The sequence below is a fragment of the Malania oleifera genome, chromosome 10 (genome assembly GCF_029873635.1).
Source record: "Malania oleifera isolate guangnan ecotype guangnan chromosome 10, ASM2987363v1, whole genome shotgun sequence".
NCBI lineage: Eukaryota > Viridiplantae > Streptophyta > Magnoliopsida > Santalales > Ximeniaceae > Malania > Malania oleifera.
In genome coordinates this window covers 1,999,747-2,026,299 of record NC_080426.1, presented here as the reverse complement: position 1 = coordinate 2,026,299, position 26,553 = coordinate 1,999,747, and the positions used below count along the sequence as shown (strand labels likewise).

The 26,553-nt window shown below is 39.1% G+C and overlaps 1 protein-coding gene across 2 annotated transcripts in view; it reads right to left on the bottom strand.

Moving 5' to 3' along the window:
* Positions 1-2,482: 2,482 nt before the first annotated feature.
* The window catches only part of LOC131166019 (uncharacterized), a 57,819-nt gene continuing 33,748 nt past the window's right edge, over positions 2,483-26,553 (bottom strand). For both annotated transcript variants that reach the window (XM_058124235.1, XM_058124234.1), the window contains exons 7-12: positions 6,497-6,809; positions 6,205-6,404; positions 4,746-4,822; positions 3,287-3,388; positions 3,024-3,210; positions 2,483-2,917 (exon numbers count right to left, since the gene is read on the bottom strand). In XM_058124235.1, the coding sequence (XP_057980218.1) occupies positions 2,828-2,917; positions 3,024-3,210; positions 3,287-3,388; positions 4,746-4,822; positions 6,205-6,404; positions 6,497-6,809 (969 nt within the window). In that variant the 3' untranslated portion in view covers positions 2,483-2,827. The remainder of the gene's footprint in view (positions 2,918-3,023; positions 3,211-3,286; positions 3,389-4,745; positions 4,823-6,204; positions 6,405-6,496; positions 6,810-26,553) is intronic.

Sequence of the window (26,553 nt, the reverse complement as noted above, 5' to 3'; positions counted from 1 at the left end):
AACCACTCCTTATTTCCCAAAGCCCTCTCTTCAAGGGGAGAAATGGAGTGAACATCGGTTCTTTGATCTCTTTACTACTGAATCTGCGTCATTCTCTTCGGTTACTCCAATTACTCCATTCCCTGACCCATCTATCGAGCCTTCCATTTCATTACTTCCTAACTTGCCAAACACAACAGAACACTTACCCTCAGGGGGAGATGCAGGAGAGCAAAACAACGCAGACATACTGGTTTACTCAAGAAAGCCGAAAACAAAGGAGAGGGAGAATCTCATACCTGAGGCACCAAGAGCGTTGGAACCGGTGATGGCTCCGAATAACCATGAGCCCATGCCTAATCCCGATCTGGTAATTGAGTCTTCCTTTGATAATCCTACACCTGATGATATCAATTTACCTATTGCAATCAAAAAACAAACCAAGTCATGTACTCAATACCCTTGGTCAAAATACATGTCTTATAAAAGTTTGTCTACAGGATATCATGCGTTTGTCTCTAACCTTGACAGGATAAAAATGCCAAAAAACATTCAGGAAGCTCTAGAAATACCAAAATGGAGAGAGGCAGTCATGGAAGAAATGCAAGCCCTAGAAAAAATTGGAACTTAGAAGTTGATAGATCTACCGAAAGGGAAGAAGCCAGTGGGTTGTAAATGAGTCTTCACAGTAAAATATAAATATGATGGAACAGTTAAAAGATATAAAGCCAAACTTGTTGCAAAAGGCTTTACACAAATTTACGACATTGACTATACTGAAACATTTGCACCAATGGCAAATTTAAATACAGTTCGGGTTCTCTTATCCTTAGCAGCTAATTTAAATTGGCCACTACAACAACTTGATATTAAAAATGTTTTCTTAAATGGAGAATTAGAAGAGGAAGTATACATGACTATACCACCAGGATTCAGTAGAACAGGTGAAGAAAACAGAGTGTGTAAACTCAAGAAATCGTTATATGGCTCAAACAATCTCCTAGAGGGTGGTTCAACAGATTCGCAAAGATACTAAAGAATCAAGGGTATCGACAAGGGCAATCATACCATATACTGTTCTTCCAACAGTCTGAAGGAGGTAAGAGAACAATTCTAATAGTGTATGTTGATGATATAATCCTTACTGGCGATGATACTGTAGAAATGGAGAGATTGAAGAAGGTTCTGACTACTGAATTTGAAGTTAAAGACTTGGGACAAATGCGGTATTTTTTGGGCATGGAAGTGGCAAGAACGAAAAAGAGAATTAATGTCTCTCAGCGAAAGTATGTTACTGACCTCCTAGTTGAAACTAGCATGCTAGGATGCAAACCCAGCGAAACCGCGATGGAAACAATAAAGAGGTTGAAGATTGTGGAAAATCAATAGAAAATGAGAGGTATCAGAGATTAGTTGGCAAGCTGATCTACCTATCATATACTAGATCAGATATTGCATTTGCAGTCAGTGTAGTAAGTCAACACATGCATTCACCAAAAGAAATTCACGTAGATGCCGTATACAAGATCCTTAGATATCTCAAGGAATCCCCGAGAAGAGGACTCTTCTTTAAGAAATGTGAAAGCAAAGAAGTAGAAATTTTGACGGATGCAGATTAGACAAGATCAGTGGAAGATAAAAGGTCCACCACAGGTTATTGTACATTCGTCTAGAGAAACCTCGTAACTTGGAGAAGCAAAAAAACAGAATGTGGTGACTCGTAGTAGTGCTGAAGCTGAATTCATGACAATTGCTCAAGGGATATGTGAAGGATTATGGTTACGAAAACTCTTAGAGGAATTATGGGTCCTGGTGAACCTTCCTATCAAACTCTACAATGACAATAAGGCAGCTATTAGCATCTCTCTTAATTCAATTCAACATGACAGGACTAAACATGTGGATGTAAACAGACACTTCATCAAAGAGAAAATTAAAGAAGAAATTATATGTTTGATTTATGAACCAACCAAGGAGCAAACTGCAGATATTCTCACTAAAGGATTGGGACGACAGAGCTTTGATGATCTTATTAGTAAGTTGGAGATGATTAATATTTATTATCCAATTTGAGGGGAGTGTTAAAATGTCAATCCCGAGTATCATTGTAAATAATATACAAATTAGGGAAGTGGGTAAATATGGGGGATTTGATATTATTCAATAAGGAAATTATTTCCTTATTTAGAATAGGTAATCGTATTATATATTGGGATGTACATATGAACAAAGTAATAAAGAAAATATTCAATTGTTTCATCTTTCAATATAACTCAATAGATAACAGACGTGAGAAGGTATGGTATTGCACAAGTATCCAAAACCCCTACCACACCAAATTATAATATACTAAAATCAAGCAGCTTATTATTTTCATGTCCTCCATTTGAATTTTATCTCCATTCCATCTCATTCTACAAACCATTATGTTAACCCAATGCTTGGTACATGAAATAGAATAGAAGTGGCATGGAATAAGAAAGTATGTAACCAATGCATAAAATTATAAAAATTAATTTCATTCTATTATATTCCATTCTTTTGTACCAAATACAAACAAATCATAAGACAGTTTATAAAGAAAATAAGTTCAGACTTCACAAAATGTACTTCAATTCATGCCATCAACTTTTCAAAAACGACATTGTTAAGAGTTTACAATAACAAAGAACAACCACAAACTATTCAAATATGGCATACTCACAGGGCAGTGTCTCACATTTGGTGTGTTCAAAAAGTATATCTATTACCAGCATTTACAAGCTATGATCAAAGGGCAGCGCCAAGAACACAGAGGCATAGACACAACATTAAGATAATGACGCAGTGGGTTCCCTCATTCCCTTTCTCACAAAACAATAGCAGAGAAAAAACATCTCTTCCCTACAGCTTTCAGGTTGGTTACCTGCCAACCCTGATTCTCCTTGTAAGATTCCACCTGTGATGGGGTGTTTGAAGACAAACCATGAAATTTTTATTTTTTTAAATGATTCGATAGAAACACGATAATGAAAAGTTGATAGAAATTTGATAATATGACATACCGTGTCCAAAATTTCGTCATTGACCTCCATCCCTCCAATTACATAAATCGAATCTCCAATTGTGACGGCACCAGAGTATCCCCTAGAATCATTCATTGATTCCTGTGTCATCCATGCACCGAAGCGAGGATCTAAAGCTTCAACTGTTGGGACCATTCTAGCTCCATTGAAACCGCCCAGAGCGTATCTACATGAAAAACCAATTTATAAAAATCTTGCTTCAAAAAATCAAAATGAAAAAACCAATGATGAGAACAACTTACAACTTATTGTTCAGAACAGCCAAAGAGTGACACCCTCTCCTCGTGCTCATACTTGCTATCCTAGTCCATGAATGTTCTCGAGGATCAAATCTTTCAACTGATCTGAGTTGGTAGGAATAATCAGCATGAATTTCCAGAACACATAGTAATTGAAGACGGAACATTAAGAACTTTGGCACAAACGTCAAGTATGGGAAATCTATCTTTCTTGGTAGGGACTAGGGACAAGGCAGATTTTATCATTCAAATGTTGGAAATTTTTATATATATGTATGGGTGATCTTCATGATCACATAGTGTGTGCCTACATATAAATAATTAACTAAGTATTAAGTTATAACTTCAACTGATTAATGTATATATAAAGGGACATTGGCCAAAGTCAAGTACCTTATTTATTGGTATATAAGATACAATGACCAAAGTCATGTATTTAAAATGGTTAACGTAAAGTCTTCCAATCAAGTTACATTGAAATAATAGAGATGCATTTATCAAAGTCATGAATCTCCTTAATTAGTGTATAATTAAGGAATGTATCACCTTTAATCAAAGTATACTCACCTTGGAGGAAGGAAAATGTCATATGTATGTTTATGACTCTTTGATGGATTGAGTCACTTAAAAATTTTTGTATAAAGGGTTTTTGGTCCCTCCCACCACTCAATAATCAAGTTTGGTATAACATCCATCACTAAGCCAAACATACGAGTAACGGGAGAGAAGATCAAGTAGTACTCTGCATGATAGACTTGTTTATTTTTATTTTTTGGTAAAAGAGGGCGGCACCTCCTAACTTTATTAGAAAACACCTCACTTATGACGGAGGAATACCGTGATTCCAATCTTGAGACTTTGGGACAACAAAAGCAAACTCCAAGACCCTAAAACTAACTAAACCAACATAAACCAAACCAAGAAAACCAAAGACCAGCAACCACTAAAACTAAGAACTAAACAAATATAAGTGGAAAACAAACAAAACTCCATAAGATAACATAAAACATCATGAGCACAAAGAAGGAAAACCCAACAAATCTAATCGAATCATTCCCTTGACTTGCTGAGGAATAGAAGTTTGATCCATCTCCATGGAAATAGAGTAAGGTATATTTTGAATTTCTTTCCTTATCTTTACTTGATCATGGTTCATAAAATAAGTTGAAGGTCCTTCTTATGAAAATTTTCTAGCATCAGATAGGAAAGAATATCAAATTTATTTATAACCACCTCTATGCCAATTCGCTTGCATATTAATGCAGTGGAACCATGGATGATGGTGCTGCCTCACTGTAAATTTTTCTTAAGAACATATGCATTCATGAACATATGTATAAGTTCATATGCATGTAGTATACATGTAGTCATCCATATGAATGGAAATCTAACAGTTCTACTTATCCACCCCGCAGAAAAAGTAAATGAGAACAAGATAAATAAAACTGAGAAGGTGCCTTACTTCAAGTAATCCTTCCCATCATAACCTCCAACAACATAGAGAATGCCATTAATTTCTGCTGCAGCTGGAGCAAATCGCTGCAATAGAAGAAACAATCAAGAACAACTTCCAGCATCTTGAGAATATATGTAATCAAACCATATAAAGCTTCCGTCAAGTCTGTTCAGATCAAAGATTTTACTTGAGGAAAGGACAGGAAAATAAGGTTTATATTTTCCTTCCCTATTAAATACTATCAAAAGTGGAAGTTTGTTTTAATTTGACTAAAAATTAAGAAAAAATAAATATTAATGATGTGTAAAATCAAAATTTTGTTTATACATTTGGTATATTTTTTATTTTCTTTCCTACTTTTCTTGATAACCGAACATAAAAATGTCGATTCTTTGATATTTTCCTTCCTTTACCTAATATTTTTTGAGTTCCAAACAAAACCTTTATGTGTTTTATATCATGGACACAGGAAATCTTTTTCTACTCACCAGATGAACAGTACTAACATAGTTGTTTTACCAATGTAAACTTGTAAAAGGACGGGCACGACAATCTGCAACACTGCTCTTATATAATTTGGCATTTTAATTTAAGGTCTATTTGGAACTTGGAAAATGTTAGGGAAAGGAAAGATAAATATGTGGGTATCCATTTTTTTTGTTTGGTTATCAAAGAAAGTAAGAACATCAAAAAACATACCAAAAAATTAATGAACAAAAATTTGATCTTATGCATCACTAACATTTGATTTTTCTTAATTTTTTTTCTTTTTATTGTATTAGAAGAATTTTTCATTTTAATAATATTTATCATAGAGGGAAAATACAATAAAAAATGAATTTCCTTCTTATTTTTCTTACCTTTCCTTTCCCAAATCAAAATTTTTTATCCAAACAAACCCTTAGTGGTACCACAGTTCTTTCAACAGCACAACATTTTGAAGGGTATAAGCAGATACCAGAAACAAATATACAGTTAAAAAAATTGGAAGATCAAATAACACGTGGAAAATGACTACAATTTCCATATTTTTAGCTGACTACAACTGGTAGAATTTATTAAGGCTTGGGTGCTGTGTTTTGTAGTAAAATAAATAAAGTTTAAATGAAAAAATAAGAAAAATTAGCAATTAATAAACCCCTTGCTAAAAATATTGAACCTTCCCTCATGCATACAAGTGCCAATAAGCAGGGAAGAATGTGCAAGCATGTTCCAAATATAAAGCAGTCCTAAAATCTGATGATAAAATTTTGTGACAAAAAATTAGAGATTTCACACACATACACGGAGAGAGAAGCAGAGGTGCTATATCATAGAAATGCCAACAAATGAGCAATGATTATTGCATAACTGATCACTGAAATTGATATCAATACCTTGTAAATTGATATTAAATTCTACACCCAGGAAACACACATGGAAATACCATAGTCCGTACTTGACCCACATATAAATCTAAAAGTACCTTGTGAAACATTGACGGAGCGAAGATCCAACTTCCTACATTTGGATCAAGCATTTCCACATCCGAAAAACATTCAACTCCATTTCCACCACCAATTGCGAAGATCTTGCTGTTTAAAGAAATTCCAGCCAAGCTTGCCTTCTTTTGATTCAACGGAGGACAACTAGACCACTGATTACTCATTGGATTGTATGATTCAACTTCATACAATAAAATTGCAATGTTATTATTATGTAAAACACTAAAAGTTTTACAAGACAAAATGTTATAGAAAGAAGTTTGCAGCTAATACCTGTATCATACCATAAATCACCATCTACACCACCAAAAATATAGAGTTCACCATTCAACTTTGCTGCTGAGGCATATGTACGAACAAAGTTCATAGGCCTTAGAGATTTCATCAAATCCAGTGAAGGAGAATAGGAATTTAAATCCGACAACCATGAAAAACCATCAAATCCTCCCACAATGAGTATGGATTCATGAAGGTTTGCACTAGCTTCAACAACTAACTCACACTCTCTTCCCTCAACATGCACAGATGAAGAAAACTTCTTAAGTCGCTGGTCTTTTAACTGTTGAATCTCTCTTCTCAATTCTACCTGAATTGCAAAGTAAAATATACCAAGTTGTGATGGAGGCTTGGGTAGTGCAGCCAACAAAAATATTCAAATTCATGCTCCAAAGATGCCTAGAGCAAACTTGAACTATTCACAAACAAGGGTGCATGATATCAATGTGGCATAACAAGTCAAGCATCAAGACAGTTTTGATCCTTGAGTAGCAGCAGTTAAACAATGCTCATCCCACCATGCAAGCTTGAAAATATTGTCCAGGTGTTGGATACTACCAGACAGTAAAAAATAGGTGGCCTTTAAATTGCTATTGTGAACATATAATTGCAAATTTTGCATTAAAGATACATCTGCTAAGACCCAAATTCTGATACACAAATTGCAAGTATTTCATAACTGAAAAGTACTAGGAGCAAACTATTGTGCTAAAGGATAGAACTATAGAAGAAAAATCACTGAGTTGTTCGAAATTAGATTGTAGACAGTTCTAACTTGCCACATCTCCTGAAACATCAAGAGAACGCCAGAAAAACATACAATAGGATGATACACAGACAGAAGCTACTCCTGCTAAATGAAATTCCATCAAACTTAGACTTTCTAATACCCAACTCTGAAGTGCAAGCCTCAGCAGAATGATGGAGGCTTGTACCATGAATGATGACTGAACCTATGCCTTAAAGTTAGATACCTGGCCAAAAGTCCTAGGTTGAACCTAGGTCAGTTGCATAGTTGACACATGATCCCCCTATGCATGCAATGTCCTCTAAATAGTGTCATTCCTAGATGTCAAATCCACAAAATATTTAATCAGCATTGGTGCATTTTAATATTATTAATTTACAAATATAGGTGATATCCTAGGAAAGGGATATGAACCTTTGTAGAAATCCCGAGTGTCTTGGAGTGATTTAGGGGATATTTACGTAGAGAATTGTCTATTATTAAAAGAGATTATTTTAGAAGATTGTTTCCATCTTTAGCATACCCGATTGTATTATAAGTATAATGTATCAGTTTGTACATATGATCCAAGTCAAGAAATACAGAAACCTATTCTGATTTCATGGTATCAGAGCTAGGGTTTCTATAATCCTAGTTAACGATGGCAGAAGGAGCCGTCAACAGCAAAGGGTCGAGCACCTCTGAAGCTTTCGACGGCGAGACTGAAGCCACCTCCACCTTGAATTCGAATGGGCTAGACAACTCGTCCTTCCCACTTTCGATGGAGAGACTGAACGGAAAGAATTTCTATAAATGGGCTCAGTCAATCAAACTCATAATTGACGGCAAAGAAAAGTTAGTCTACCTTACCGGTGAGAAGAAGAAGCCCGCCTCAACCAACACTGCAGCTCTGTAGAAGTGGAAGCCCGAGAACTCCATGGTGACTGCGTGGCTAATGAACTCCATGAAACCTTCAATCAGCAAGACCTATTTGCTCCTACCGACGGCGAAGGACATCTGGGATGTTGTCTGAGAGACATACTCAGACGTTGAAAGCTACTCTCAAATCTTTGAGATCAAAACTTGGCTATGGTAGATGTGGCAAGGAGAAAGAGAAGTCAATGCCTACTATATGGAGATGACGAATCTCTGGCAAGAACTCGACTTGAGCATTGAGGAAGAATGGGAATGCCCTGGAGACGGTGCCCAATACAAGAAAAGACTCGAGAATGAACAAGTCTTTGAATTTTTGGTCACACTCAACCGAGACTTGGACGAGGTGTGAGGGAGGATTTCAACTCGAGAAGTTTTCTCGAAGGTGAGACGAGAGGAGAACTGTTGCAAAGTGATGTTGAAGGAGCCGATTCTGATCGGAAACAATGGGCGCAAAATGTCTGCCCTCATTTCAAGAGGAACTCTTGTTAGGACTGCTGACCTAACAAGGCTTAACATCTTATTTTGATGCTAACAAACAAGTGAAACTTAACATATTTGTTGAGTAATGATATTTCAGGACTCACAAGGATCAAGCATGAAAATGAAGCTTGAAGCATAGATTTCAAGATGACATTTTAAAGCTTGAAGTATATGAGAGAGAGCTTGAAAGTATATCAAAGCTTGAAGAAAAACAAGAAACGCAAAAGAAAGCAAAGCAAAAGAAAGATCAAAGAAAAGACAAGCATGAAGACTCAAGCGCCAAGAATGTTCAAAGTCTTAGAAGTCTTTATGTAAGTGCTTCATATTTTAAATATCTTTTGAAATATTGTTGAAGCTCTTTAGGGGATATTTATGAACTTAGAGACCTATTTTAACAACCTGAAAAATGTTTTATGAAAGATCAAAGCAAGAGAGCAAAACTAATTTTGAAAACTCAAAATGAAAAACCAGAAAAATAACTGGTCGGCTGACTAACCAGATTACACTAGGTTTATTCAGCCGACTGCCAGGAAAACACTAGAATGAATAACTGCCCAGCCGACTGATAGTTTGCACTAAAAATTAGTCAGCCGACTGACAATGTCCAGCCGACTAACACTTTTTGAACATGATTCAGTCAGCCGACTGACAATTTACTGAATTTAATTTCTGACAGACAGAAGGGCCTCAATCGACTGACCCTATGAAAAACACTACCCAGTCGCTTGTCTAGCCGACTGACTCCATGGGATTTCAAGTTTTTAAACTTCAACAGGAAAATTTTAAAAATTAGTTTTTCAATTATGAGCGTTATAAAAACTTGGTGGACACTCCAAGTAACTTGGGGAACAAGAAAACTAATCCTAAAAAGTCTATAAATACTACCTTAGTCCCAAGAAATTCATAACCAAGCAATTATACAACAAACTTGCATTCAAATTCTCAATCTCTCTCAAAGTTCTTTATTGCTCATACTCTTGCTGGGGAGATAACTTATGAATTGCTGCTGCAACATCAACCTACGGTTCTCATACTGAGTTTTCTCAATAACAAAAGAACCCTTGGTGATCTCTACACTTGAGCTTCAATTTTATTTCTTATTGGTATTTAAATTGTTGAAATACCTAGTGCTCAATTTGTACTAATCTACTATGTTTAGAGAGTGTTATTGTATGCAGTGTTTACTTCATATTTTTTGTAATTCTTGGACGATTCGAGGTGTTCGGATCATTAGCTAAGCGAGGGGATATCACTTAGAGAGGCGGGCTCTAGCATACTAAAAGAGTGTGTAAACGGTGTTATTCCGCCCGACAAAGGAACTGGTTTTAGTGAATCCTTTGGTGGTCTGCCAAAGGCGAGGACGTAGGCTGGGGATAATCCAAACCTCGTAAAATCCCAGAGTCTCTCTCTTTCCTTTACTCTCTTAACTTTCAGCATATATTAACTGCATGGATGTTCTAAATTTCTTAATCATATACACTACGTGTATTAGATATTAAATAAACTAAGTTTAATTTGCTTTTGGGATTGCGGAAACCGAAAGGAAGTACGTTGGTTGATCCATACTTTGCAGAAACCGTGAGGGAGTACATTGATTGGTGAAACACCCAAAGTCTCTTTAACTGAAATTTATTTAACGTCTAAGCTTTTGGAAAGAGTATTGGATTTTATATTGCACTACATTTTGAAAAAGCAAATTCATTATCATAGGGCTTGAATCATACTTTCATTCACTACAGAGCTACAAACAAACTAACCGTCTTGATTGAATATTTTGGGGATTTGATTGGTTGGTTTTAAAGTTTGGTGTAATTGATTGTTTGTTTAATTGTGTTGTGGACTGTATAAAAAAGAAATAAGTTCTTGTGTATTTGATAAATCAACAAGAAGTTGAGAATTCTTAAAAAAAATTAAAAGGAAATTTTTAAAACCCAATTCACCCCCCCCCCCTCTTGGGACTACACCTTTGTTTTCAAGGACAAGCCAAAAAAAAGTAAAAAGGAAGACCCTGGTGTGAGCAATGCCGCAATCCGGGCCACTCAAAAGATAATTTCTAGGAAATACATGAGAAGCTCGCGGATTGGAAGCTGAGAAAGAATCCCAAAAATCATGGCTACCAAGCTGTTATTGATAACCCAGCCAAGAAACCACAAGGTGAGAAAAATAACAATTCCACTTCAAGTGGCGCATTCTGTCCAGAATAGCTGGAGGAACTCTATAAAATGTTCTCTACCATTCAAGCATTGGGTCAGTCTTCCACACATATTCCTTCTAGTTTTTTAGCCTACCGAGGTAATTTTTTAACAACCTTAAATACCATCTCTCACTACAAATCACCATGAATAATTGACTCTGGTGCCTCTGATCATATGACCGATTCCTATCATCTAATCTCGTCCTATTCACCTTGTGCTGGAAATTTGAAAGTTAAAATTACAGATGGATCACTCTCATTTGTTGCAAGCAAAGGGAGTATTCGAATCTCTGACTCAATAACTCTAGAATTTGTCCTACCCGTCCTTAGGCTGTCTTACAATTTGTTATTCATTAGCCAATTGACAAAAGATTTCAATTGCTCTGCTAAATTTGTTTCCTCTCACTATGTTTTCCAGGACCTATCATCGGGGAAGACGATTGGCAATGCTAAGGAGTGTGAGGGACTCTACTACTTTGAGGAGGTGAATATGAGTGAACAATGTCAAACTGCTATTTGTGATTCTACATCTGTTTTTAGAGATAGTGAAATTTTGTTATGGCATTCTAGGATGGGTCATCCAAATTTTCAAAACTTAAGACTTTTATTTCCTTCCATTTGTTCAAATAAGACGTCTTCTGATTTTCAGTATGAGATTTGTGAACTTACAAAACACCAACGTAATTGTTTTCCAAAATCCACAAACAAACCATCTAGACCTTTTACTATGATTCACAGTGATTTATGGATACCCTCACGCTCTCTTAATCACGCTCACATGAAATGGTTTGTTACTTTTATTGATGATCACACTCGTATTTGTTGGGTTTACCTGTTGAGAGATAAAACTAAAGTCCATTCTTTTTTTATCAATTTCCACTGCACGATTCAAACACAATTCCAAACTCACATTCAAATCTTGCGTACTGATAATGGTACAAAATATTTCAATAATATCTTGGGAAATTATCTTCAAGAAAATGGAATCATCTATCAAAGTTTCTGTGTGGATACCCCTCAACTAAATGGGGTTGCCGAACGCAAAAATAGGCATATTCTTGAAGCAGCTCGAGCATTGATGTTCACTACAAATATGAAAATATATTTTTGGGGCAATGTCATTTTAACAGCTACATATCTCATTAATAAAATGTCTAGTCGGGTTCTTTCTTTTGTCACTCCTCTTCAAAAATTCCAAGAATGTTTTTCCAATTCTCGACTCAACTCCAATCTCTCCCTAAAAATTTTTGGGTGTACTGCATTTGTACATGTTCATGTTCACAATAGGGATAAATTGGAACCTCGTGCCATTAAGTGCATTTTTATTGCTTACTCTTATACTTAGAAAGACTACAAATGTTATGATCATGTCACAAAAAAATTATTTGTTAGCCTTGATGTCACATTCTTTGAAACCACTCCTTACTTTCAAAAGCCCTCTCTTCAGGGGGAGAATTGGGGTGAAGATCGATTCTTTGATTTCTCTGTTAATGAATCTGTGTCATACACTGAGTCTGTCAACACCACTACACCATTCCCTGATCTGTCATGTACAAAAGACCACTTAAACTCAGGGGGTGATGCAGAAAAACAAAATACCAAGGAGATATTTGTCTACTTAGGGAAGCCAAAATCAAAGAACAGGGAGAATATCATACCTGAGGCACCAAGAGAGTTGGAACCGGTGATAGCTCCGAACAACCATGAGTCCATGCCCAATCTTGATCAGGTAATAAATCCAAATGGCCACGAACTTCCTTCTGATAAGTTTGCTCCTGATGACATTAATTTACCCATTGCTCTCAGAAAACAAACTAGGTCATGTACTCTCCATCCCTGGTCAAAATACATGTCTTATAAAACTCTGTCTACAGGGTGTTGTGCTTTTACCTCTAACCTTAACGGGATAAAAATTCCAAAGAATATCCAAGAAGCCTTAGAGATTCCTAAATGGAGGGAAGCTGTCATGGAGGAAATGCGGACCCTGGAAAAGAATCGAACTTAGGATGTTATGATTTACCGAGAGGGAAGAAGCCAGTAGGCTGCAAATGGGTCTTCACAGTGAAATATAGAGTTGATGGGACAGTTGAATGGTATAAAGCCCATCTTGTTGCACAAGGGTTTACACATACCTATGGCATTGACTACACAGAGACATTTGCACCAATGGCAAAATTGAATACAGTTCGAGTTCTCTTGTCCTTGGCAGCCAACTTGGATTGACCACTTCAGCAACTCGACATTAAGAATACATTTCTAAATGGCGAGTTAGAGGAAGAAGTCTACATGACGATACCACCAGGTTTCAATAAGAAAGGTGAAAAAAATAGAGTATGTAAACTCAAGAAGTCCCTGTATGGACTCAAGCAATCTCCTAGAGCATGGTTCGACATATTTGCGAAGGTGATAAAGATCCAAGGATATCGACAAGGACAATCAGATCACACTATGTTTTTCCAACAATCTGAAAGTGGGAAGAAAACAATTCTGATAGTGTATGTTGATGATATAATCCTAACTGGGGATGATACAGTGGAGATAGAACGATTGAAGAAAGTATATCCTTGATCTCCTAACCGAAGCTAGCATGCTTGGATGCAAACCTAGTGAAACCCCCATTGAAGCAGTAAAAAGAGTTGAAGATTGCAGAATATCAGTTGAAAAGGAGAGTTATCATAGATTGGTTGGTAAACTAATCTATCTATCACATACCAAACCCGACATCACATTTGCAATAAGTGTGGTAAGCCAACACATGCATTCACCAAAGACGACTCACCTAGAGGATGTGTACAAGATTCTTAGGTATCTCAAGGGTTCTCCGAGCAAAGGACTCTTCTTCAAGAAGTGTGAAAGCAAGTAGAAGTTTTCACAGATGCTGACTGGGCAAGATCAACGGAAGATAGAAGGTCTTACACCAGATATTGCACCTTTGTATGGGGAAATTTGGCGACTTGGAAGAGTAAAAAACAGAATATAGTGGCTCAAAGTAGTGCTGAAGCTGAGTTCAGGGCAGTTGCACAAGGGATATGTGAAGGACTGTGGTTACGAAAACTTTTGGAAGAACTACAGATCACGGTGAAATTCCTTATCAAACTCTACTGTGATAACAAAGCAGCCATCAATATCTCTCTCAATGCAGTTCAACATGACAAAACTGAGCATGTAGAAGTGGACCGACATTTTATCAAAGAAAAGGTTGAAGAAAGAACCATTTGTATGACTTATGTTCCTACCAAGGAACAAACAGCAGACATCTTTACCAAAGGGTTAGCTTGACAGAGTTTTGATGATTTCATATACAAGTTGGATATTTTCAATATCTATTATCCAACTTGAGGGGAAGTGTAGAAATCATGAGTGTCTTGGAGTGATTTAGGGGATATTTATGTAGAGAATTGTCTATTATTAAAAAAGATTATTTTAGGAGATTGTTTCCATCTTTAGCATACCCGATTGTATTATAAGTATAACATATCAGCTTGTACATATGATTCAATTTAAGAAATACAGAAAACCTATTCTAATTTACACCTTGGAATGGGAGTATATATATTTAATTGTCATTGATTCATGAAATTCATAATATTAATATAGTGATAATACCTTGAGCTTAGACATGTATCTATTTATTTTGAACACATCATATTTATTAAGTACATGTGTAATGAAGGGTCATGTGTGCTTATAAATAGACCCTAAGGCATGGGCACTGTTGGGAGAAACAACAATACTCAAACTCCCTCTTTGTGTGAATCTGCAAGAAACTATAAAATAGAGCAATATATATGTGAAAAATATATATCCAAACACCACAAGCACAAGACACGATTTTTACATGGAAAACCTTCTCGATGTGAGAAGGAAAAACCACGGGACCATAGTCCACTCAAACAATTCCACTATCAACAATTACGGGAATACATAAGTCTTCTCTAGTCTCAACTAGAGGCATAAAATCAGTAACTATCTTCAAGAAATAAAATTCTTTGGCATAAATCAACTTCTACAAGAATTAAAGAAAGATCTCACCAAAACATAGGCTACTGTTCACGGGATGAAAACAACAATAATGAATGCTCAGAATCCACTCTCCACCACTCACAATGAAGATTCACATGTCATGAACATCCCTATAAATTTTCAGCCCAATCGGACCACGAATGCTCATTGATCGGAGCAGTTGATCAAGACTGGACAGCTTTCTCTCTCTGTGGCGGCAGGAAAAACCGAGGCTACTGCTCATGGGCTGAAAATCGACACCAAATACTCAGAATCCAATCTCCACCATTCACAATGAAGCTTCACGTGTCATGAACATCCCTGCCAATTTTCAGCTCAATCGGATCACGAATGCTCATTGATCGAAGCACTTTATCAAGACTGGACAGCTCTCTCTCTCTACGGCGGCCACGGCTCTCTCTCCTTTTTCTTATTTTCTAATTGTGCACCACTCTTTGCAGCAACAAAGGATAGGGTTTAACCCTATTCTCCCAAATGGGCCTCTCCACACATGGGCCTGTATTGAGCAAGTTTGGGATATCCTCAATTAGGAGGGAAACCCAACCCAACAAATCTCCCCCTTCCCAACTAGGTGGGGGGATTCGCCATCCCAACGGTCAAGCGACAAATCTCAAGCTTCTCCCTTGCTAGAGCCTTCGTTAACATATCGGAGCCATTATCATCAGTGTGAATTTTCTTAAGAGCTATCAACTTGTCATTAAAAGTATCTCTTATCTAATGGTACCTTATATCAATGTGTTTCGACCTCGAATGAAATTAAGAATTCTTAGCAAGGTGAATAGTACTCTAATTATCACAAAACAACACATTGTTGTTGCATGAAACCAAGCTCCTGTAAAAACTTTTTCATCCATAGCAACTCTTTACAAGCTTCTATTGTTGCAATCAACTCTGCTTCAGTTGTAGAAAGAGCAATACATTTTTGTAACCTCGACTGCCAAGAAACAGCCCCTCCTGAGAAAGTGATCAATAACCCGAAATAGACTTACGGGTATCCACATCTCCAACCATATCAGAATTTGTGTAGCCAACCAACATTGGTTTGCCACTCCCAAAAGCTGAGACTCAACTTGGAAGTGCCTTGCAGATATCTCATAATCCACTTTACCGCATTTCAATGTTCTCTTCCTAGATCTGAGAGAAACTAGCTAACACCAATTGCATGGGCTATGTTTGGCCTCGTACAAACCATTGCATACATCAAGCTTCCTACTGCTGAGGCATATGGAATTCTTTCCACATCTTCCTTCTCTTCATCTGTTGAAGGGCTTTGCTTTGTGCTCTGTAAGAACCCGCACCATGATATATGGATTTTTTATGTAAAAGAGGGGTAAAAATGGAATTTCACAGATTTCGTCGATGAGGCCATAATTCGTCAACGAAGGTTGAAGGCTTCTCGTCAACGAAATTCAGAGCCTCGTCGAAGAAAAAAAGCTGAGAGGTCTAGAAAGTTGGAAATATCAGGATTCGTCGACGAAATCGCTATCTCGTCAGCGAAATTTATGAAGACCTTGTCAACAAGGACGCCATCTCGTCGACGAAATCACCTGAGTCAAAGGTCTTTAAAAGATCTTTTCGGGGTTGCTTAGTTGCTAAGTTTGGAAATCCTCTCCCTCTCTCTCTAGAATTTGAAGCTCTCTCTCTCTCTCTCTTCAATTTCTTCGCCATTTATCACCCGATTCGCAAATCCAAAATTACTACGGGGATCAGTGAAAGATTCTCTACGTTTTTAGCGGATCGGAATCTCATTTCGAGCGATTTCGGATTTCGGGTTAAAATCGAGGTAATGCTCTGTTTTCGTTTCTGATTCAGTATATGTGTAATAGTACGGATTGTAAGCATGTATTGTACTGTGGTTTGTAGGTTTGGGAGACTCGGTTCGCAGTTTTGGGAACCATAGAGTTCGTAGTTGGAATTCGAGTTAAGGTAAGGGAATTTTGTTTATATCAGTCCATATTTGAAATCGGGATAGGTAAGCTTGTAGGCTACGATCGTATGTATGATTTGACTACTTATTTGGGAAAATCTATCGGATAAAAATGCGGGATTTTTGGGGTTCAGTTTTCGAGAAAATTGGGGATTTCGGGTATCATCTCTACTTTGTTTGGAAAACTGTTGGTTTTACTAGAACTGTATTATTGAGGTGACCGTAATCCATATTTGTATAAACTGTCTACTTGAATTTGTAAACGATATGATTTGCCGTAACCAAATAAGTGTAGTATGTATGGTTGTATGTATTTGTTCCAGGTATTTGTAAAATAGCTATGTGGCGGCTAATTACCGTACGCTGAAATATATAGGAACGTGAGTTCCAAAATGATTCCAGGGATTTGTAAAACAGCCATGTATCGGTTAACTACTGTGGGCGAGAGTGGCCGGCTCTATATCCGAGGTGTGAAATATCACCAGTATGTTCCGACTGGTCACCGAAGGGTGTGTTTTACACCGTATGTAGCAATGTAATCGCTGTGAGACTAGGTGACCTTGTGTAGTTGCGTATGTAACAATGTAATCACTATTAGCCCTGAGTCGTCGCAGCGTAGTTGCGTATGTAGCAATGTAATCACTATTGGGCCTGAGTCGTCGCATTGTAGTTGCGTATGTAGCAATGTAATCGATGTGAGACTAGGTGACCATGTGTAGTTGCGTATGGAGCAATGTAATCACTGTGGGCCTCGGTTGTCGCAGCGTAGTTGCGTATGTAGCAATATAATCGCTGTGAGACGAGGTGACCTTGTGTAGTTGCGAATTAGTGTGACAACACTGATCGTATGTTTTGGGTATCATATGTACTGGAAGGGTTTTTGTGAAAATACTGGAACTATATGTATATGTATGAAACTGCATGGAAATATTTCGAACTGTATCGTATTTTATAGTGTTATGAAGTATGTAAAATAACACCGCTATGCCACACACTAATATAACCTGTTTTCTCCCTTACTGAGAAGTGTCTCACCCCGAATGTACGTACAATGTTTTTCAGGTCCCTCAGGTAGCCGTAAGTAGCATCCTAGCATCTGGAAGCAAGGGTGTCATAGCTACTACTAGTACCTATTAGGTATGAGTTTTGGTATCCAGGTTGTCGGAATAGTTTTTGTAGATATCTGGGGTATGTTTTGTATTATGGGAACGTATATCCTAGTTTGTATAGACTCTGGTATGATACTGGTTATGTATAAAAGACCGTATTCCACTGCATATTTTGATGAGTATAGATGTTTATGTGTATGTATATAGGGCATCCGTTCACCCCACGAGGTTGGACCCTCTTTTTACGCTGTATCATGTATGTTTTAATTGGTACAGAGACAGATTAGGTTACTAAATTCACCCCTGGGTCCCATTTTCGGGTTCGGGGCGTGACAGCTTGGTATCAAAGCTAACCAGGTTGTTAGGTCTTGTAGACTTGGTTAGGAGTATTGATGTGCACATACCAAAGTATAGGATGTAAGATATGGGTAGTGTTGGTCAAGGGTTGTTCTGTTGCTAGATCGAGATATATCAGCGATATTCCGTGTTTTTCCTAGAATGACGATTCCAGTAAAGGCAGGGCAGACCATTGATGGATACGTGTCGGTGTGACGAGACAGGCTTAGACCTGTGAGAGTAATAGTTGACATGATTAGGTCTATGATTGTGTTAACTGTGTACGATATAGGAATTCTAACCGATTCCTATTCTATTTCAGAATGGAGCCCAAAGATAATAATTTGGAAAGTGGCTCTGAGGAGACGACAAGCAAGGAGTCTCCTTCTGTGTCTCGTGGTTTGGCAAGACAGGTGGTCCGTGAGATTGGGCGGAGTGTTAGGAGACGCAAGAGCTCTCCTACTGATGCGGGGTGCACCATCGAGAGGTTCACACGCATGCACCCTCCGACATTTACGGGAGGACCTGATCTGATAGTGACGGAGGACTGTGTTGGGCTTTTGTGGAGCCTAGTTGTGTCTTAATTTGGATGACGACCCGACCTCTGTTTAATTAGAGATTTCTATCCTAAGGCTTAGTCCATGGAGCGAAGGCTTGGACCGTGAGGCCCAACATATAAAAAGGGTGCTTTCGGGTGATTAGGGTTTGAGTGGTTGTATCCGCGAGAGAGAGCGAGAGCGAGAGAATTGTATCGCCGCACTCTCTGTGCTTTCTTCCTAATAATATTGAAATCCCCGCAACTCCGTGGACGTAGGCAAAATTGCCGAACCACGTAAATATTGTCTTGTGCGTGTGATTGAATTTTTTCTTTGGCGTTATTCTTTCTCTATTTGTTTCTCATAGGTTTCAGGAATTTGTTCGTATATTCCTAACAGACAGGATCGAAAAGACTGAGAGGATTCTGGAAGTCCTCCACTGCACTGTGAAGCAGAAGGTCTTGTACGCTACCTTTCATCTGACTGGGGAGGCAGGGCGATGGTGGACGACGGTCAGTCTGTTTGAGAGGCAGAGAGCTGATCCATCTGGTATGATCTGGGGCCGTTTCAAGGAGGTATTTTTCGAGAGATACTTTCCAATCTCCACTCGAGATGTGAAGGCCGATGAGTTTTCAAGCCTGATACAGGGTACTTTGACGGTGCAGAAGTATGCTGTCAGATTTATCGAATTATCTAGATTTGCGACGTACTTGGTTCCGAATGAGCACGAGAAGGCTCGGAGGCTCGAAAGGGGTCTGAGGAAAGACATCCGTCGTCTTGTGGGGATGCTGCAGATTCTTGAGTTCTTTGTCCTGATGGATAAAGCCACCATAGTTGAGACCGACCTTCGGGGAGATGAGGTAGTGCAGGTTCAGGGGAAGAGGCCAGTATCTTCTGGTCCTCAGAGTGGTTATCGGCAAAGTAAGTAGTAGAAGAAGAAGAATTACAACTCTGGTTATCGGCAGAACACCGAGCGAGCGAGTTCTTAGAGGGATCCACCCTCCGTACCATCAAATGTCGTAAATGGCATGATGGCGAATGTCAGTCATTCTAGGGTGTTTGCTACAATTGTGGCAAGTCAGGCCACATGGCAAAGAGCTGTCAAGAACAAAGGAGGATTAGCCTGCACAGAGCCAAAACCGTTGGAGTAATCAGATGCCACGAGGGAACCACCAGGCAACCACGGCTCCGACGAGAGTATATTCACTTACTCCAGCAGATGCAAAACATGCTGGGAACGTGGTGACAGGTACCATGTTATTGCTTTCGAATAGAGCTGTTGTGTTATTTGATTCAGGGGCAACCCATTTGTTCAAATCTGCTAGCTTTGTGAAATTGTGTGGGGTTGAAACCGGTGTGATAAAGGAGATGTTGTCTATGACTACGCCGACTGGGAGTGTAACGATTTGTAGTAAGATGTTAGGAAACTGCCCAGTTGTGATTCAGGAGAGACTGCTACCGGCAAATCTTGTAGTATACAAGATGTCAAGTTTCGACGTCATTCTGGGAATGGATTGGTTGTACTCCAACTATGCGGTGATTGATTGTCGTAGGAAGGCAGTAGTGTTCAGACCTCCTGGGGAGCAGGAGTATGAATTCGTGGGATCGTGTGTGCGTTCGACGCCACAGATTCTGTCGGCACTACAGGCGAAGAGGTTACTCTTGGATGGGTGTCAGGGGTACTTAGCCTGCGTGAAGGAGCCGCTGAGGGATGAGTCGAGACTCGAGGATATTCAGGTGATCAACGAGTTTCCAAATGTGTTTCCAGACGATTTACCCGTTTACCTCTAGATCGTGAGGTGGAGTTTACGATTGAGTTGCTGTCTGGCAAGGCACCGATCTCTAAAACTCCGTACTGGATGGCTCCAACAGAACTTCAGGAGTTGAAGGAGCAGTTGCACGAATTACTGGACAGGGGATTCATTCGACCTAGTGTTTCACCCTGGGGAGCTTTAGTACTGTTTGTGAAGAAAAAGGATGAGTCGATGCGTATGTGCATTGACTACCGTGAGATCAACTAAGTGACGGGGAAGAACCGTTACCCTTTGCCTCATATAAATGATCTCTTTAACTAGCTGCAAGGAACGCATGTCTTTTCGAAGATTGACCTACGGTCAGGGTATCATCAGGTGAGGGTTAGATCTAAGGACGTAGCGAAGACTACTTTCCGAACCAGATACGGCCACTATGAATTCTTGGTTATGCCGTTTGGGTTAACCAATGCGCCGGCAGTGTTCATGGATCTGATGAACAGGGTATTTCATAAGTACCTGGATCAGTTCGTAGTGGTGTTCATTGACGAAATTCTAGTATATTCGAAAAGTTCGGAAGAGCATAAATACCATTTGAAATTGGTACTACAGATTTTACGGGAGAAGAAATTGTTTGCTAAGCTGAATAAATGTGAGTTCTGGTTGAATCATGTCGCGTTCTTAGACCATGTGGTGTCTAGGGGTAGTATCTCTGTTGATCCTAGTAAGATTGAAGCTGTGGTCGACTGGGTTAAACCGAAGAGTGTGCAGGAGGTTTGGAGTTTTCTGGGACTGGCAGGTTACTATTGTCGATTCGTGGAAGATTTTTCTAAATTGTCTAGACCTCTGACACGATTGACTAAGAAAGGAGTGCAATTTGAGTGGACCAGTGATTGCGAGCAGTACTTTCAGGAGTTGAAGCACCGCCAAGTTACTGCTCCAGTATTGACCATTCATTCGGGGGATGGGAGTTTTATGATTTATAGCGACACGTCTCTGAAAGGTTTGGGATGTGTGCTTATGCAACAGGGTAAGGTGGTAACTTCTGCTTCTTGGCAACTTAAAGAGTATGAGAAGAATTACCCTACGCATGATCTGGAATTGGCTGTTGTAGTTTATGCCCTAAAAATCCAGCGACACTACCTGTACGATATTCAGTGTGAGATTTTCATTGACGAAAAAAGCCTCAGGTACTTTTTCACGCAGAAGGAGCTGAATATGGGGCAGAGGCGGTGGCTAGAGTTGATCAAGGACTACGATTACACGATCAATTATCATCCGGGGAAAGATAATGTGGTAGCTGATGCGTTAAGTCGAAAGTCAAAACATGCAGCAGTATCTGCAGTTGTAGCTCAACATCATGTCAAACGGGATCTGAAAAGCCTTGGCGTGGAAATGGTATCCGGTTATCATCAGGCTTTCATTGCTAGCTTGGTGATTCTGCCGACCTTGTATAAGCGTATTAAAGCCGTGCAGGCCAATGATGTAGAGTTAATTGAGATTGTGGAGAAAGTGCAGCAGGGTTTGGCTATAGATTTTAACATCTCTGACAAAGGTGTGTTAAGGTTTGGGACCAAATTGTGTGTTCCAAATGACGATGAGATCAGAAGGGCGATTCTAGATGAAGTGCATCGTTCTTTGTATACAGTATATCCAGGTAGTACGAAAATGTATCGGGATTTGCGCGAGTCCTTCTGGTGGAGTGGTATGAATAGGGATATTGCCCGGTTCGTGGAGCAGTGTCATGTCAGCAGGTGAAAGCTGAACACCAAAGGCTGGCAGGGCCGTTGCAGCCCTTACCTATACCGGCGTGAAAATGGGAGCACATTTCCATGGACTTAATTACCGGATGGCACCGTTTGAAGCTTTGTATGGTCGAAGGTGTCGATCTCCTTTGTATTGGGATGAAGTCGGTGAACGTCAGGTTTTAGGACCTGAACTCGTGCAGCAGGCATCTGAGAAGGTAGGTTTGATCCGGGAGAGGATTAGATCGGCTCAGAGTCAGAAGAAGAGTTACGTGGATGTTCGCCGCCATGAGTTAGAGTTCGAGGTAGAGGGTAAAGTATTCCTTAGAATTGCTCCGATGAAGGGAGTAATGAGATTCGGAAGGAAGGGCAAGTTGAGCCCGAAGTATATCGGACCATTTGAGGTCATTGAGCGAGTGGGTCCAGTAGCCTACAGAGTTGCACTACCTCCAGCATTCTCGAGGGTCCACGATGTGTTTCATGTATCCATGTTGAGAAGGTACGTGTTGGATCCATCTCATGTTTTCAATTATGATGAGTTGAAAATCGAGGATACTTTAGCGTATGAGGAAATACCTATTCAAGTTCTGGACCGTAAAGTTCAGAAGTTTCGTACCAAAGAAATACCGTTGGTGAAGGTATTGTGGCGGAACCACGAGGTTGAGGAAGCTTCTTGGGAACTGGAAACGGAAATATGCCGGAAGTATCCACAATTGTTCTGAGTAGTACTTGGATAGTAGGGTGGTATGAGTATGTATGTATGTATGTAAACCTCTGTTATCGTATTGTATTTAGTGGTTAGTCTCTAGGAGGGTCCTGTAGTATTGCAAGCTCCTGAGACCGTGTATGTATGTAACCACAGTATTCCTCCGCCATAAGGGAATGTATGTATGTATCGTAACGGGGCTGCGTATAAATGGCTATCGTATTCTCTAGAGTATGTATGTATGTATGGTAACGGGGTTGCGTATAAATGGCCGCCGTATTCTCTAGAGTATGTATGTATGATAACGGGGCTGCGTAGAAATGGCTGCTGTGTTTTCTATAGTGTGTATGTATGTATCGTGAAGGGGCTACGTATAAATGGCCGTCGTTTCACTTCAGGGTGTGTATGTGTATAATAGTATGAATGTGTTCGTAATGAGAGATTGCAAATTTTGAGGACGAAATTTTTGTAAGGAGAGGAGGTTGTAAGAACCCGCACCATGATATATGGATTTTTTATGTAAAAGAGGGATAAAAATGGAATTTCACAGACTTCGCCGACAAGGCCACAATTCGTCGACGAAGGCTGAAGGCTTCTCTTTGGCGAAATTCAGAGGCTCGTCGACGAGAAAAAGCCGAGAGGTCTGGAAAGTTGGAAATATCAGGATTCGTCGACGAAATCGCTGTCTCGTCGACGAAATCGCCCAGGTCAAAGGTCTTTAAAAGATCTTTTGAGGGTTGCTTAGTTGCTAAGTTTGGAAATCCTCTCCCTCTCTCTCTAGAATTCAAAGCTCTCTCTCTCTCTCTCTCTTCGATTTCTTCGCCGTTTGTCACCTGATTCGCAAATCCAAAGTTATTACAAGGATCAGTGAAAGATTCTCTACGTTTCTAGCAGATTGAAATCTCGTTTCGAGCGATTTCGGGTTTCGGGTTAAAATCGAGGTAAGGCTTGATTTCCGTTTCTGATTCAATATATGTGTAATAGTACAAATTGTAAGCATGTATTGTACTGTGTTTTGTAGGTTTTGGAGTCTCGATTCGCAGTTTTGGGAACCGTAGAGTTCGTAACTGGAATTCGGGTTAAGGTAAGGGGATTCTGTTTATATCAGTCCATTTTTGAAATCAGGATCGGTAAGCTTGTAGACTACGATCGTATGTATGATTTGAATACTTATTTGGAAAAATCTATCGAATAAAAATGCGGGATTTTCGGGGTACAGGTTTTGGGAAAATTAGAGATTTCGAGTATCATCTCTACTTTGTTTGAAAAAATGTTGGTTTTGCTAAAACTGTATTATTGAAGTGACCGTAATCCATATTTGCATAAATTGTATACTTGAATTTGTAAAACAGCCATGTATCGGTTAACTACCGTGGGCGAGAGTGGCCGGCTCTATATCCGGGGTGTGAAATATCACCAGTATGTTCCGACTGGTCACCGAAGGGTATGTTCTACACCGTATGTAGCAATGTAATCGCTATGAAACTAGGTGACCTTGTGTAGTTGCGTATGTAACAATGTAATCACTATTAGGCCTGAGTCGTCGCAGCGTAGTTGCGTATGTAGCAATGTAATTACTATTGGGCCTAAGTCATAGCATTGTAGTTGCGTATGTAGCAATGTAATCGATGTGAGACTAGGTGACCTTGTGTAGTTGCGTATGGAGCAATGTAATCACTGTGGGTCTCGGTCGTCGCAGTGTAGTTGCGTATGTAGCAATGTAATCGTTGTGAGACGAGGTGACCTTGTGTAGTTGCGAACTAGTGTGACGACACTGATTGTATGTTTTGGGTATCGTATGTACTGAAAGGGTTTTTGTGAAAATACTGGAACTGTATGTATATGTATGAAACTATATGGAAATGTTTCGAACTGTATCATATTTTATAGTGTTATAAAGTATGTAAAATAACACCGGTATGCCACATACTGATATAACCTGTTTTCTCCCATACTGAGAGGTGTCTCACCCCGAATGCACGTACAATATTTTTCAGATCCCTCAAGTAGCCGTAAGTAGCATCCTAGTGTTTGGAAGCAAGGGTGTCGTAGCTACTGCTAGTACCTATTAGGTACGAGTTTTGGTATCCAGGTTGTCGGGATAGTTTTTGTAAACACCTAGGGTATGTTTTGTATTATGGGAACGTATATCCTAGTTTGTATAGACTCTGGTATGATACTGGTTATGTATAAAAGATTGTATTCCGCTGCGTATTTTGATGAGTATGGATGTTTATGTATATGTATATAGGGCATCCATTCACCCCATGGGGTCGAACCCTTTTTTTACGCTGTATCATGTATGTTTTAATAGGCACAGAGACAGGTTAGGTTACTAAATTCACCCTTGGGTCCCATTTCTGGGTTCAGGGCATGACAGCTCAACCTAAAGTGTGTAGCAAGAGGAGAGCTAACCACTTTAGCCTTGTTCATATTGAACCTCTCAAGCACTTTCTCAATGTATTGCTTCTATGATATAAATAGCTTCTTATCTTTTCTGCATCTAAGAATGCAAACCCCAAGAATTTGCTTTGTTGGCCCCAAGTCCTTCATTGCAAATGACTGACCTAACTGCTTCTTCAACCTGTCAATTCTAGAAGAATTCATGTCAACAATCAACATATCATCAACATAAAGCAATAGAATAATAAAATCACCATCAGAAAATTTCTGCACAAAAACACAATGGTCAGAAGTAGTCTTCCTGTAGCCTTGCTCCTCCATAACAAACTCAAACTTCTTATACCACTATATGGGTGCCTGCTTCAAACCATAAAGACTTTTCTTAAGCCGACACACATAGTCCTCTTTTCCTTTCACCCTGAAACCCTCTGGTTGTTCCATATATATCTCCTCCTCCAAATCACCATGAAGAAAGGTAGTTTTCACATCCATCTATTCAATCTCTAAGTCTAGGCTAGCAGCAACCAGACAAATGGATGACATCTTCACAACAGGGGAAAAATCTCATCAAAGTCAATACCTTTTCTCTGTCTGAATCCCTTGACAACCGATCTAGCTTTGTACCGTGGTTTTGAAGTGTGTTCTTGTTGCTTCACCCTGCAAATCCCCTTGTTAATCAAAGTTCTTTTGCCCTTCGGCAACTTCACCAACTCAAAAGTGTGATTGTCATGCAATGACCGCATGTCATCCTGCATAGCATCAACCTAATTTGTCTTATGGTCATCTTCTATGGCTTCTACTTAACACTCCAGCTCTCCCCTACTAGTTAGTAACACAAACTCATCTACAAAATACCAAGTGGAAGGATATCGGTCTCTGGTAGACCTCCTGCGTGGAACATCTAGTGGTATCTCTAGTACTAGCATCTGATCATGAATCTTTGTTAAAATCCCAATCCCAAGTATTATTGTAAATAATACACAAATTAGGAAAGTGGGTAAATATGGGGGATTTGATATTATTCAGTGAGGGAATTGTTTCCTTGTTTAGAATAGATAATCATATTATATATTGGGATGTACATATGAACAAATTAATGCAGAAAAGATTCACAGCTTCTGCTTACATGGTATCAGAGTTAGGATTTCTCAACCTTAGCTAACTATGGCCAGCGGCACTAT